This window comes from Lytechinus variegatus, chromosome 7, assembly GCF_018143015.1.
Source record: "Lytechinus variegatus isolate NC3 chromosome 7, Lvar_3.0, whole genome shotgun sequence".
NCBI lineage: Eukaryota > Metazoa > Echinodermata > Echinoidea > Temnopleuroida > Toxopneustidae > Lytechinus > Lytechinus variegatus.
In genome coordinates this window covers 8,625,343-8,640,904 of record NC_054746.1, presented here as the reverse complement: position 1 = coordinate 8,640,904, position 15,562 = coordinate 8,625,343, and the positions used below count along the sequence as shown (strand labels likewise).

The window sequence follows — 15,562 nt, the reverse complement described above, 5'->3', positions numbered from 1 at the left end:
AGCAATTAAACTCCTTTTTTTGATGTCCATCACATCTTAAAATTGAGATTTAGGGTGTAAAGTGCTTTAATTCGGAAGATTTCATTCAAATTATTATCTCATTCCAAATTATTAGGTAAACAAGCTAGAATGTCTTCCACAGAGGGAAGAGCAAGGGAGTATTAGCCTATGAATTTATAATACCCCTTTCTGAATTCAATAACTTTGTTTAACTTGATGAATTTTCAAATTTGAAACTTTCTCTCTCCACGTGCTATGATATAACATGTTAAACTCTCTACACCATACCCAATTATCAAGAGGTTAACTTTACCAAAGCCCATCCTCATTGATGATGTGTATCCCTTGTGTACCCCCCCCTCCACTCCCAAACTTCAATGTCTCTGATCGGAACAGCTCATCGTCGGAGCAGTAACCTGTACTCCGTGGAGGAGAGCCCGCCCTCTAGTGTCTCTCCTTCATCTGTCTCCAACAGTTTCAACTATACTGGTATGCACACTATTTCCCTATGTATTTCCTCTATCAAGACGCACCGCTTTTCTTTCCTTCTCCTCTGTCAAGGGCATCTTCCCTCTATCACTTCTGGGGCCCCGTTTCATGAAGTGCTACAATTATTGTAAGTATGCCAATATGGCTACTACCAAGGTAACAGGGCTCAATCAGCAGCCAATTACAATCAAGGTTACCATGGTAGTTGCCGTCAATGGCACAGTTACCATAGTTGTGACTGTTTATGAAACAGGGCCCCAGTGTTCTATTCTTATGCTACTTTTTTTTAGATTCTTTTTTTTTTTACGCTAGTCCCCATCAGTTTCAGAACTTATTTCTTTTTATTATTTTCTTCTGAAACCCTGCTTGCTTTCAATTTTATCCATCATATTCTACGTTCTTTTCATATTGCTTAAATTCAGGATTTTGTTTGGGGTGCCCCCCCCCACCCCTTGTCAGAGAATTTGGTTGTCTCGGTTTATGCCTCCTTTCACTCTTTCCCCATTATCCCTTTCCTTTATCTCTAACCCCTTTCCTTTATCTCTAACCCCTTTCCTTTATCTCTAACCCCTTTCTTCCTACTATGCCTTCACCTCTGTCTCTGCCATTAGTCGCTTTCTATCCTATATTCAATTTTATTTTCTTCTTTTGAAATCCCAATCTTTATTCATTTTTATTTCGGTTACACCTTTCAGTTCCTGTAGCTCAGTGGATGTATGAATATTCTTTCCTTCACATTCACCCATAGTATTTCAATATCCTTCTTGTATTACAGGCACATGCAAAATGTCCCTGATTGATCATGTTCCCCCACCTAGTGTGCATGTTTGAATTTTGTGCATCATGTGATCTTGCATTGCATCTTGGGATATGTTTGATTATATATATGTACACACGGAAATCCTTTTATTCATCAATGATTATTTATTTGCTTCATGATGCTCTGATATTATTGCTTTTTTAACTTATCAATTAATCTGTCTGTCGGTTATCATATTATCTACAAGTACAAATTAATACTTTCCATATCACTTTTTTTTCTGTTGCGCCAAACGTTCTTTGTCACCAGTGGTACTTGAAATGTATTTCTTATGTAATTGGCAAATAGAAGTGATTAATTTTGTATTGTTTTCATTTCTTTCCGTTGATTCTTTTAAGTATTGGTGTGTTTTTTTCTCATGGATTATATTACTATTTGGTGATTATTCTACTCTAAAGTTGTATAATGATTGTGCTGAAAGCTTTTCCTGATGATAAATATTGACAACTAAAGTAATAAAAAAAAGTTTCATATTCTAACCATGACTGATTAGCTTTGTCACTGATTTTCACTGACTTTGATGCTGTCAGCCAATCAGATGCAAGCATTTCCAGTAGCTTATAACATCTGTCAGTGAAAGCACTGACAAAAATCTTTATGAAACCTTCCCCTGTTCTTGATTTAATGTGAGCTACATTTCGTAGTGATCTGCTCCATGAAGCATTATTTCTCTGGCCCCCTAAACACTGATTATATTATGATAAGAAAATAAAGTCAGAAAAGCTCATTATTTTCAACTGATTTATGTGACTTAATAATGATTTGCTCCTATTGCCATCTTAACAATCTCAAACTCTTTTGAGAGGCAGCATTTTAAATTTAAATATTATGTTTGATTATTTAAATGTGTATTTTTTCTGCTGCGATGTTAGCAGGCAGAGTAAGAATGTAGCATCCCCAAATAGTTTCTTTTTATCCTTGCTGAAGCCATTCATGCTTCTATTGATTTAACATGCTCTTTCTTGTATACAGCTATTGACATTTCTATCTAACCATTTAATTTTTTTGTTGTCAGTATTGATTTTATTTCAAATTTCATTTAACTCTGGGGAAAGTGGATCTTCTCCATTTAAATGGTTTTCAAACTGTTATAGTTGGCTTATGTATGGATACTTAATTTAGATGCCTGTTGTAGCAAAATAGTGAATGATAATTCAAAGTTAATAACCAAATATAGAATCATGTTTCCTCTTATTTTTCTTTCTTCTGGTTATTTTCAAATTTTTGTTTCTTGGTGATTTTTAAATAACTTTTCAAATCTACATGAGAAAAAATATTTACCAAATTGATATCAACATAATATTTTGATACTCCGCAATTATAATGTGTATCCATGCATAAGTCATTTTCTATTAACAAACCGGTTCTTGCCTTTCTCACTGCTAACACTTCATCTTTCTCTTATCCCTCACCATTATTAACAATCTGACATCTAACATTGATTCCATTCCCCTGACTTGATCACACCCCCCCAAAAAAAATATATATTTTCCAACATACAATTTGAACTGCTTTCTGGTTTTATTTTGCATTTATTTTGGTTTCATGAAATTTTCTATGATACATTTTGGTTATAATGACATAACTTTGGCTTAAATCTGAAAAACATAAACCAACAAACATCATTTTTTTTCTTTGGTTGGCATGCATTCCAAACATTGATAAAATCAACATTCAAATTCTGCCTCGTAAAATTCTGCATGCCCTTTTACATCCCCTCCAAACACCAAACCTAAACACTCATCACTAAACACTGTACACCCAACACCCACATTATCATGACTGCTACACCAATAGAATCTGAAATAAGAAGAGGTACACTGCGGACGTCTCAGAGCAGTGGTGCTCTCAACACCAGCTGCAACCAATCCCCGTCCACGTCGGCCATCCCAACAGCCACCAACGGGAGGCCCCAACACACCTCGACGCCAAACTCTTCTTCCCAGAATACATCTCCACCGTCCAAGCCCCCTCGATCGCCGACAGGTGGAAGCGGTAATCACATTAACCCCCATTTATTCTTCCTTTATATACTTCGCCCCCTTTGAGTAGATTTTGCCCTCTTAAAATAGAATCCAATCTCAGTAGATATTGGTGTTTGGTGCTTAATAATTAACCTTCAGTGGTTGAGTTGACCACTTGCCTCTCGTATTATCTTTCTGATTCCTCTTATTACTGGAGGCCGTTTCATAAAGCTGTTCGTAAGTTAAGAGCGACTTAAAAAGAACGATTGGTGAACCTTTCTTACGCTCTAAACCATCGCCTATGGTGTATAGCATTTATCAAAAGAAAGGATCACCAGTCGTCCTTAAAGTCGTTCTTATCTTACAAACAGTTTTATGAAACACCCACCTGGTATATGTTTATTAACAAATGTGGTTTTGTTGACCATCATATTTTCTCTGTGATCCCTCCTCTTAGTGGTTTTATGTTCATTAACAAATTATCTGCCGTATGCTCTCAATCTGATTTCCATTGATGTTTTCTTTTTACCAATACTAACATGAATACTTAAATGGAGATTGTAATTATGATTATGTTTTTGTTGTCCTTTTCTTGTTCGTGAATTTGAGTTTTGAATGGAGCTGTACTCTAATGCATGATTGTTTTTTTTTGTCTTTATTGATTTTTACCATATTGTTGGTTTGAAAACGAAACTATGAATTCACTCTTGAGAATGATGCATGGATAGCATGTATGTTTCTATGACAACCAAATCAACTAGAAAGTGGTGGAGAAATCGAAATATAATCCAAATCAAAGAAGGAATGAAATCTGATAGCATTTATTATTTACTCCATACAGAAGGAGTTTTACTAAGCCTTCCATAAAGACAAGAGTGAACATTTTGTTTGTTTATTTACTCTATATATTTGCAGTCATTTTGATAATGAGAAGAATCAGTACCTACTGCTACTTTTTTTTTATTCCTCAAGTATACTAGTAACAAAATTCCTTGTGGAAAACAAAAATCATAGAAGGTCTCAGGAGCCCTTTTACCAAATTATTCTTCATGGAGTTATTAGCAAACTTCATGTAGAACTTCAATAAGATTTTTTTTTCGTATTGCAGCAGTATTTCAAAATACTTAAGGATTTATATCATTTTGTAGTCTAAACTGGACTCCTGAATTTATTGGAAGGGGGAATAAAATTGCTAGTTTCTAAAGTGGGAGATCTTGCTGTTCCCATCCTCAATTGTAGAAATGCTCGACGATGACGGCAGCGGACACTACGTGAAGAACCCCCAGAGGGGAGAGAAGATGAGACAGCGATCGGGCGCCGTCGGGATGCTCTCAAGGATAAAGAGCCGCTCTAGGGAGATCCTGACAGACCTTCGGGCGGGGTCACTGGAAAACCTCAACGACATCTCGCGGGACGGCGACGGAAACACCAAAGTAGGTACCAGGCACTTGTTTGCAAAAAGAAAATAAGCTATTGACTTAAAGAGACATCTTTGTTGGGGTCTGTCTTGTATAGACATGAAATGCAAGACATGCTTACAAAATGTTTTAGCATTTCAAACTTGATTCTTTCTACGCTTTGTGTTTGATGGAACTGTGGGTAGGAGGAATGACATTCTTGAAATAGGATTTGATATAATATCAGTACTGGAAGTAATTCATGGGAGCTCATGTGAGACAAAAACATCAGTTATAAATTTGGCTACTTTCTGTGAAGAATGGAAAGAAATGTAATAGATGGTAAGTGGTAGTAAAAATGGAGGAATCAGAAACAGAATGTAAAACATCATGGCCTGAATTTGAAAAGGAAGTTTTAAGCTAAGGACAAAGTTAAAATCCCTGTAAATTTACTTAAAAAAGAGATGATATTTATTATTTAGTGCATTTTTCCTGTCATAATCAAAGAGAAACATATATTTGTAACAAACCATGAGTGTTTGTATCATAAAAAAAAGATCTACAGGGGTTTTAATCACCCCAAAGTTTCAAGCTTCTTTTTGAAGGCCTGGTTTAATGATCAAATTTGCTTTTTGGGGGTTTGGTAGGTATAATGTATGTCAACAATGATATCTGATTATTGATTAAGATCCATTCATTCACTGAATTTCAAATTCAATATAAGTAATAAAAAGCTTGGGAAGGTCTCATGAAAACCTTTGCAAAATACTGGATCTCGCATAAAAATGACAATACATTTATTGAGCAATGAATTTTGCTTAAAAAATGTCATTCTGTGGTTCAAATGATTGTCCTTTGAAAAATGTCTGATATAAAATACATGAAAAGTGTGTGGAATTACAAAAGATGGTGCTACGTTTTTAATTTTTATATTTTATTATTTTATTTTTTCAGTCAGTTTTTATCTTCTGGAAGTAAATTGATATTTTAATACGTTGAGTTGAATTGATGAGATATAGCAAGGTTTTATTAGATCTTCCAAGTTTTTTTTTTAAATTGTCGATGAATTGGCAAAAAATGGCATGATTCATACTCGTATGAATCAGTCATATGAATCAGTCTCAAAGGGGTTTGCTTCCAAATTAGCAGAAAAATGCACTTTCCAAAGTTGGAAATTTACATTCTTCAGAAACTCAGCATACACTATGGAGAAATGAGAATTAATAGTCATTACATTCAATATATACAGTATATTACAAAATACTTTTGTTTGAGAACACCAAAAGTTTCTGCTTGTTCTACAAACTCTGTTCAATAGCATTGTTTTGTATTTTATTGTATCATTGACAGATATTTCCATCTTAAATTATGTTAACTGCAAATTTGGGAACTGTCCTTATAATATTTTTATCCATTTTAAGCCAGAATTGTTTTGACTCAAACTTAGGTGCTGGGTTAAAGCCATTTTGGTTTGAAATGGATAATAATATTTCATGTTTATATTTTTGTTCCAAGCCCTGTTTCTTGAAACTTGTCATCAATTGCAAATGCTAGAATTGGATGACAAATTAGTTTTTAGCCAATACAAACAGCATTCTATGACCATGTTATCGGTCACAAGTTTTGTGAAACAGGTCCCAGAAATATATGTGTGTGCATGCTGTGGATTTTAGCTATTCTCCTTTGTCTTTTCCTCTCTTTGCTTTTAATACCTTATCAATTTGGTGAAGAGTACTACTATTTTACAGTTTCTGTGCACCATAAATAGTCCACTAAACCTAAACATTTCTCATTAAAAAAAAAATCTTGTTAGAATATCTACTGTTTATCAATAACAATCCTTAATCTAAATATGGTCGGGTGTCTATCTTCTCAAAGCTTTCATAGGTGTTTTATAGATATTCCATGAAATTACATTTCTAATTCTATGTCTTTGAATGCAAATGGCTATATATTTTTGTTGGAAGTGAAGCTGGGAATAGCTTTATGGATTGAACACTCTCTGTCAAAAACATCATTTACTGTCATGAAACATTGCTTCAACTGTGACGGAATTCACTTTTGAAAATAGCATTATCTAAAAAAATAGTGTTAGAATACAGTTTTAATAGTGAAGTGAAACTATATTGTCACCATGTGCTTCTGGCCAAGTGATATCAAGTTTTCATGCTTCAATGTCACTACAAATACTCAAACTCAGAGGTTAATGTAATATGGGAATTTTTTTGAAAGGAATATCTAAGACTTAATAGTCTTACGACAGTTATGAGAAGTGGCCCCCAAGATATATGAAAGTTAGGTGTGTCGTCAGAAGAAAGGAATTTTACTTGGAATTCAACAAATTTTTAAGGTGCTGGATGGAACTATGCAAACCTTTTTTTTACTCAACTTTCTTATAGAAAAAAAACATTGAAAGAATTTCATATAAATTGTTAGGTTACTGTCTTTCTTACAGTGCAAAATTGACAGTGCTATGCGTAGGATGCATGTGTGACTTACATGCACAAGAAAATGTCTGCATGTAGTAAAATATTGTGAAAATTGGGGTATTTGGGCATTTTGAGCAAATATGTGCATTGTTCCCTTCTGCATGCTGCATGTTGCCTATTGTTCTCGGTTTCTGTCGCATTTTTGAAGTTTCTCGTCCGGCACCAGTCATTTAACGATAGAATAGGCCTCAGGTATTCTTGCTGGGACTACTATAGTGTAAGTTGAGCATGATTTGTTGCGTTTGTGGAAGTGTTATTATTTTTTTATCATCATTCTTAATATGTGAAGATGTCAAATTGTCCTTAACTTTGTGAAAGTTGATCTTGCAATAAAGGAAATTTTGCCAAATAAAAATTTTGATCGAATTTTTATCATTAATCAAATTTAGTCCATTCAATCATTAGATCGTACATGAATAACAATGGTAATTTGAAATTTACTATTGAAAATGGAACATGCCTTGCATTTAGGAAAAAGAGAGAAAATTTTGATTTCTTGAAGAGTAAATAAAATTTTCATAAAATTAAAGAAAAGATGAAATTGTCACTTGATAATCATCAAAACTGCATATATAATTATGAACATTTAGATTCGTAGCAATTTTCATATGCACTCCACCTTCTTTTTATGCGTATGACATGGTTGCTGTTTTTCATAGTTCATTGTCATTCAGTTTCTAATTACTAGTACATTTTGAGATTTTGAGATTTGATTTATTCATCATTTTTATTTCCAAGTGTGGCATTTTATACCCATCTACATGCATTTTAAACCTTCAATTTGAAAACATTTCTAAAATGTGAGAGTCACTGATATTTTTTATATACTGTTTCATCATTAAGATATAAAAGACCAACATTATTTGTGAATAAGCATTTTTTAATTCTAATTTGCCAAATTAATCTCTGCCATGAATTATTTGTTTTAGTGTACATTTCAGGAATTGCAGAAAAATTGTGTGTTGTAAATTTGAGAATGTAATATATGTAAATGTAAATATTTTCTTAGAGAATATATCTTTGAACTTAGAATGAAAACATATATCAGTGAAAGACAAATTTTGATTATGTAGTATTCTTATTGTAAATAAGTTAACTTAGATAACATCTTTGTGATGTGGGAAGCTGTCCTTTTTATCTTATTATATTTAAAAATACATTTTCAACTTCCTATGAGCAGTCTTGAGATAAAAAAAGAAATGTGAAGGTTTTAACTTGGCTGAAATTCAGGAAAATGCCCCTTTTTATATTTTAGTATTGATTTTAAAAAATTCTTATTGTCAATCATTTTTCATTAAAAAGGAGTTCTATATAAAATTTTAATATTGAAACCCTTCCATCACATATGAAGCAAAACTGTTTGAGTGTGAGCTAAATATTTGTAAGAGCTGTTTAAAATTTCTATCCAGCCATTTAAAAAAATGATTAGTTATGATTTTTTTTAGACCCACAGTTATTTTATTAGAGATATGTTTTATCTCTTAAAATAAGTAGGGGGTAAGGAATTTTCAGAATTCATTTCATTATGATTGTATCAATACAAAGATAATAGAGAATTTTCCTTAGAATGCCCATTGCAATAGACAGCTACATTGTAAGATATTCATCCCATTTTAATAGCAATGAATGCTCCCTTTTATGTGTGTGTACTAACAGACTTATCAACATCTTCACATGTTGACCAATAAACTTGCACCAAATTAAAGTCAAACATTGCATCGTTTTGTCGTGTTTGATGTCTTGTGTACCGTGTGACTTTCAGTTCCTTTTTTTTACCCCAATAATACCCAAATATCCTGCTTATTCTAGCTCAGTGTGCATTTCATTTGCTCTTGAATTGAAAAGTACAGTTTACCATGTGTTTACCTCTCAAAATTTGTGTATAAATCAGAAATGTTTTGTCTGATAGATAAATGCTTAAAGTGCATAAAGTTACTGATTATTATGCACTATAGAAAATACAAGTATTATAAATTCTGTACTTTTGAATAAAGAGAATTTTCTGTCTATCTTCTTGGTGTGTGTGATTTTGATTTTTAGATGTAAATTGCACGATTTCTTTTTAAGGTATCTCAGTACATGTCTTCTTCATGCACGTTTCTGCTTGCACCCTAATTAAAATGCTTAATACAGTAATAACATCAACATTCGCAATGCATGAACCACAACCATCAACACATGATAATACAATGTTAATTGAACAAAGAAGATTATTATAAATGATCTTCAGAATGATATGATTAATTAAAATAAATTGGTGATAATTCTCACAAAGTATTAACTTATCCTGTACTTTTTACTCCTAAGGACATGTAACGTTAAAGGGACACGGGACAAAAGTCTTAACTTGATTGTAGGAAAGTTTGACAATCATAGATAGTCTTAATGGGAGATATTATTGTGATAGAAATAGTTATAATGAAATGATACCTACTCAATGTAAAACAAAGTTGTACTAGTACCGGTAATCAAAATTTATCATGAATTTTATGATAAATTTTGTATTCTTATTCCAAGGTATTTTACAGTAAATCCTGATGTCTAAGATGTGTTTGATAATTAATATGTAAAAACAATAAGTAATACAGGGTTTTAAGTCAAGATAAAAATGAGTAAAACACCATAATGGACAGACCTGTACATTGCAGTCTTAAGCATAGTCATGTAAATGAAGCTCAGAAATATATTTTTCATATTTTATAACAACTTGTTTTCTTGTATTGCTTTGGTATTTCCTTATTTTTTTTTCCTAATGGAATTAAAGACGTGTCATTCCAAGCGTAATTTTTATTTTTGCACCTTTGGTGGCGTCTGTGCTTATCTTGCATGGCTCCTGTGTTGTTTAACTTGTTGCATGTGCCAAGTCTACTTGTGTCTCTGTGTTTTGTAGTGATAGCAGTAGTTTCATAGATTCACCTAACCTGTGTTATACCTCGGTCTCTCCGGTGAAACAAACTCCAGACCGACTAAAGATATTATGGAATGTTTTATCCATTGACAAGCTATTGGTCAGTTTCGAGTCGGTTTCATTGGTGTTACTGCAGCTTAAATGTGTCTTCTTTTTGAAGTGTCCCAAACCACGCAAAAGCATTGAAATGGTCCTGTGTTACAATGGTTCAGTGCTAACAAGTGATGGGTCATTGAAGGACAATTACACATCGCCGGTTTAGTTAGATGGCCCCTGAAGTTGGATGAATTCTGAGTCCTTCATTCAGAGTTTAGCCAATTCACTTGCAGTTGATTACAAGGTTTTGTAATTTTTATTTTTAAATTATACTTGCCTAACATAGCAATACGCTCCTTGGCGTTTCCCATTGAAAAAAGATTTGGCCGAAGAATTATGTAATAAATGGCTTTGATTGCATCAAACTTTGGGGGGGGGGGCAAACTGCAGTGAATCACCATATACGAGCAACTGGCAATTTGTGATCGCTCTTTTAGGGATCAGTCACTTTCAGCAGAATATCTCACCTCTTAGTCTAGTAGAAACAAATTATTCTTCATTAGGCCAGGACCATTTTGCATAAGACCATTTGAATGTTTTCAGCTATGATGAACTCCAGTGAACCTTAAATGAAAGTTATCTATGTGTGATCCAGTGAACCATTTCTTTAGATTTGTGTCCTTCACATTGTCTTTTCTTTTAGAATGCTCATTTATGATGTATCACTTTTCTCTTTTTGTTTTTGCAAGGTTATTGATGTCAGTGAGTAGTCATTTGCCATGACAAGTACAGGAAGCTGGTTACTGTAGTGTAGTTAGCATAGATGTCAGATTAGATCACAAGACTCCTATAGAATAGCATTTATGCTTTATCCATGACATACTTAGTAGGGTCAACTTGGGCTCGTTGCTCACAGAGTTGCATTCAAACGCAACTCGAAATATCAAACAATTTTATTTTTAAAGAATAAAAAAAAAAGTGCGTATTAGGGACTTGTGTTTTGATGTTTTTTAGTTGTGCCCAAATGCAACTCCTTATGCAATGGTCCCAAGATCAGATTAGGATTAAGAAGGTACTTGGAATGCTAGGTAGCTTTAGGTGCATTTGTTGAGGGGAAAGGTTCTTGCTGATTTTGTTGCACTTTCGGATGCATCTTGCATGTCAGCATGACAGAAAATGATTCTCTTTGACAAGTCTTGCTTGTTTCACTTGTTGCAACAACAACAAGGACCACACCCACCTATAGCACCTCCTCCATTTTATATTCCTTCCCTGCAGCACCCTCAAGCAACTGAGGTGGATGGCCCTGTCGCAACGGCACCCCACAAGACGTACGGATCGGAGGATTCCATCGAGGCGTCCGTGACACGAGATCTTCATTCGGTCAATGACAGCAGCAAGCGAACTGTCAAGGATGTGGAGTTTGAAGTTCTGGATGATGAGGAGGAGGAGATCGTCACCGTCCGATCACCGAAGCGGGAGAAACAGCCTGTCCCGAGTAGTAAGGGTGCTTTGGGTTCATCTGCGTACACGGCACGGCCGTACGCCAAGCAGAATTCCCGGGAGGACAACAAATCTCAGTCGTCTGCTTCATATGCCTTACCTTCCCAAGGGAGTACAAAGGTGATAAAGCCAAAGCAGAACTATCCTGACAATGTGCCCATCAAAGCCAAGTCAATCCCCATTGAAAATGCGGCAAGGGAAATGAGCAAGTCCAGTGAACAATTGAGCCCTCGAGGAAAAGACATGTTGACCAAAGAGAACCTGGCAAACCTTGAGGCTAGGTTACGTCTTGTCAACATAGCCGGTTCTCCAGATTCAAGCCCTTCTAACGTAAGAAGGTCACCTGCTAAAACGGCTGGCAATGCAGAGACCAAGGCCCCCAGTGGAAAACCCCCTGTACCCCTTCCGAAGTCTCGCCCCGTCTCTGCCACAGAGAAAACTCTTAGACCTAAACCAACACCAGCAACTTCTAAAGAGGATAAGGAAAAGGATCCTCCTAAAAAGAACTCGGTGTGGTATGAATATGGATGTGTCTGAGTGTATTCTACCAAATAGATATATAAATTAGCTTTATAGGTTATAGATGGCCTGAAGACTTATGCATCTGTCTTGGTTTGTGCAAGTTTACATGTCAGTGTGAGATGTTGTATATAGACAAAGACTAATAGAAAAAAAAAACTATTCAAAGTATTGTTATTGTGAAATGTGCAAAAACAACTCCTTTTACAGTAAAGTAAATTTGATGATGATTCCATGTGATTTGCACAACTTTGGACATGTACCATTTAATAGATCATGGTATTCAGATTTTCTAAAATTCACATAAGTTTGGTATTACAGTTTTCTAGAGTGAAATATATCTCGTGAGACAGTAAGTGTTGTGTTATTTTTCATTGTACACTCAAGGGCATGTTATGATAATGTCTGCCCTTCAATACGGCACTTGCTTTTATGGCTTATATTCACTTGGTAAGCTAGCAGTTTATCTACTTCTCAGAATATTTTATTCAACATGGGCCAAACCAATTTAGTCTAACAATTTGGTCTAACTGCTGTGTGGTCTACACCACTTTTAGTCTAATATCCACTTAGTCTGTTTATCATTTAGTCTAAGTGTCATTAGACCAAGTGGATATTAGATGAAATAAGTATCAAGCCTAAACAGAAATTAGACAAATGGTAACAGGGCCAAATGGCAATTAGACCAAATGAATAGTAGATGAAGTAGTTGTTGACAAGTTCGGATTGGATTAATTTAGGTGAGACCAAACACCGAAACAGAAAGTAGAAATGACAGTTGTGGACCAATCAGTAATTTATTGTATCAATCAACGTATATGGTATCAATGATGGAACAAAATGAATTAATCAGCATATATGGTATCCATGATGGAACAAAATACAGTTCACCTTGTAATTATATACATTTCTACACCAGAGAGTTATTATTTATACCATGTAGTATATAAACAAGGAAGAACCAATGTCTTCAAATAGATAGATCCATTCATTTGGATGGACCTGATTTACCAATTACGATATGTGTAGCTATTTTACTTTCATGACCTGTTGTTTTGCTTAAATCCTAAATTATGCTTTCCAAGTATGCTACCTACCTAGGTCCTGTAACACAAGGCTTAGCAATTGATTGTATCCTTGATTTTGACGATTGATGATGTATTGTAGTCTGTGTGATCAACTGTGAAAACTTGTGCTACGATCATTGCTTACCTTTGTGTTACCAGCGTCTTCAAAACTTCTTCTTTCATTCTTCTATTCATGTGGAGTCATGAGGATACACATGCATTCTGTCTTGGAAATTGGTAGATATATTTCACACGCACATCAAAACCATCATATTCGGTTCAATGGTAATTTACATTTACAACCATTGTCAGTCTTTTTGTCAACATTATGGAATGTTGGTACATGGTGTATGTGTAAAAGCTTGCTCCTCTATTCTGAGTCGGTCATACTGAGATTGCACATGATGAATGCTTTATTTAGAAATTATTGATTTATATTATATTTCAGATTTCATACTTGTGGGGAAAAGATCCATTATTTCACACCTTCCCTACCCACGTTGTTTTGCCATTGCAGAAAGGGCAAGAAAGACAGAGAATATGATGAGCAGGATTTTTGGAAAAACCTGAGAAATTTATTTTATTTGTTGAGCGCTGTGGCCCAGTTGATTAGTCTTCTGACTTTGAAACAGAGGGTCGTGGGTTCAAATCCCAGCCATGGCGTAATTTCCTTCAGCAAGAAATTTATCCACACTGTGCTGCACTCAACCCAGGTGAGGTGAATGGGTACCCGGTAGGAAGAAATTCCTTGAATGCTTTGAGCGCCTAGGCAGCCCAGCTTAAGCTGGGGTAATAATAATAGCAGGGCCCGCTGGGAGAACAGTTTTTGGAACTGAAGTGGCTTCCCTGGGTAAACATACCTATATTATTATATTATTATTATTAATGTACCAAAGTATAAGATGCATTATATATTGTGTCCTTAATGCACTTTCACTGTGACACAGTGTGGTTCATACTTCATCTTTCTCTCCATTCCAAGTTCATCACAACATGGTAAATAGATACAAGTGCTTTCAAGATACAAAGTTTAAAATCACAAATTATATTATTTCTTCGCTTTGAAATCAATGCACAATCAAGAAGATTCATTATAAAATTCTATGGAAATTAAAAGAAAAAATGACTTTTGACTGTATAATGAACTACACAAGACATTTAAGGTGCTAACCGTGCTAATTTTTTATCCTCCAGATACTTTTGGGGGATACTTCCTTATTCAAAAAAATATTTTTGTCTTTGTTTCATCTTTAAAGATACCTTAAACTAAATTGCTTGCATTGCTTTGTCGCATGTCATGTTAAGAAACATCTTTGTCGGATCGCTGAGTTTGGATGGTCCTTTTCAGGATCAAAAACATGCCCAGGAGCATGTATACGGTGAAACTTTGGCACTTGGTCTTTCTTCACCATGGAAACCTTCAGAAGTTACTTTCATATGTTTAAAATTATAATGAATGCTCATATCCTTCCTTTTGACCAATCAATCAAAATACTTTGACAATCCACTACTATTATTCGGGTCTTAAAATGATTTTGTTGACGATATTGCTAATTTGTTGCCCACGTATACCTCTTCTGTATTTTTGTTTTCCAGTGTTTTTAGTTTGACATTTTAGATATTTCAATTTGCATTATTATTTATATTATGATTGACTTTGTTATTTATGTGCCGCAATTCTTGTCAGCCCACGATGGGTTTTGCTGTATTTGCATTTTAAAAAATTTCTTTGCCCTGGTTTAAGTCTAGGAATTTTACCGAGTATTAGTTTAAAGCGTGCCATGTGTACTACTATCAAATCTCCAATGAATTTAAATATTTTTCTCATCAAATAAGACAAGGCAAACCATGATTTATGATCCTTAAATTACCCATTTGAAATCCAATAATATGTGTATTTAAAAGCCCAAATCATGAAAATCAAGTAATATTGAAGAGTTTTTGTCATATAAGTTGCCATCAACCTGATACAATGCTTTCATTTTTATCAGAAAAAAAATAGATTCTGAATCATGAATGATTTTTTTCAGGGCAGCATTATTTTTGTATTTGTCATTTTTATGTGTTTTGAAATATTTTATTATGTACATCCTGTGAAATTCCACTTTTGTTTTCTATCAATATTGTGTTGTGTAAATATTTGTTCTTTCTGTATGTGCTTTAGCAGAATATTATGAAATTATTGCGAGAGAAATGTACATATTTTTTTCAAAATATCTATAAGATAGAAAGCTTTTTTGAGTATATGAGTTGGAGTGGTGACAGAACTTGTGTATTGTTTAAAGAAAGTCTTCAGAAACTATAGTTTGATTTTATTCTTTTCTTTTCCTTAATTTGAAGAGCAATATTAAAAAATCATTGCATTTGTAT

At 34.2% G+C, this 15,562-nt stretch overlaps 1 protein-coding gene across 5 annotated transcripts in view; it reads left to right on the top strand.

Annotated features, from left to right (window-relative positions):
- The window catches only part of LOC121418367 (girdin-like), a 90,551-nt gene extending 76,808 nt beyond the window's left edge, over positions 1-13,743 (top strand). The window contains exons 25-29 of one of the 5 annotated variants that reach the window (XM_041612191.1): positions 397-489; positions 3,107-3,304; positions 4,513-4,706; positions 7,308-7,376; positions 11,382-13,743. In XM_041612191.1, the coding sequence (XP_041468125.1) occupies positions 397-489; positions 3,107-3,304; positions 4,513-4,706; positions 7,308-7,376; positions 11,382-12,143 (1,316 nt within the window). In that variant the 3' untranslated portion in view covers positions 12,144-13,743. The remainder of the gene's footprint in view (positions 1-396; positions 490-3,106; positions 3,305-4,512; positions 4,707-7,307; positions 7,377-11,381) is intronic. The other 4 variants (XM_041612193.1, XM_041612194.1, XM_041612192.1 and 1 more) reach the window with 4 other exon arrangements.
- The last annotated feature ends 1,819 nt before the right edge of the window (positions 13,744-15,562 follow it).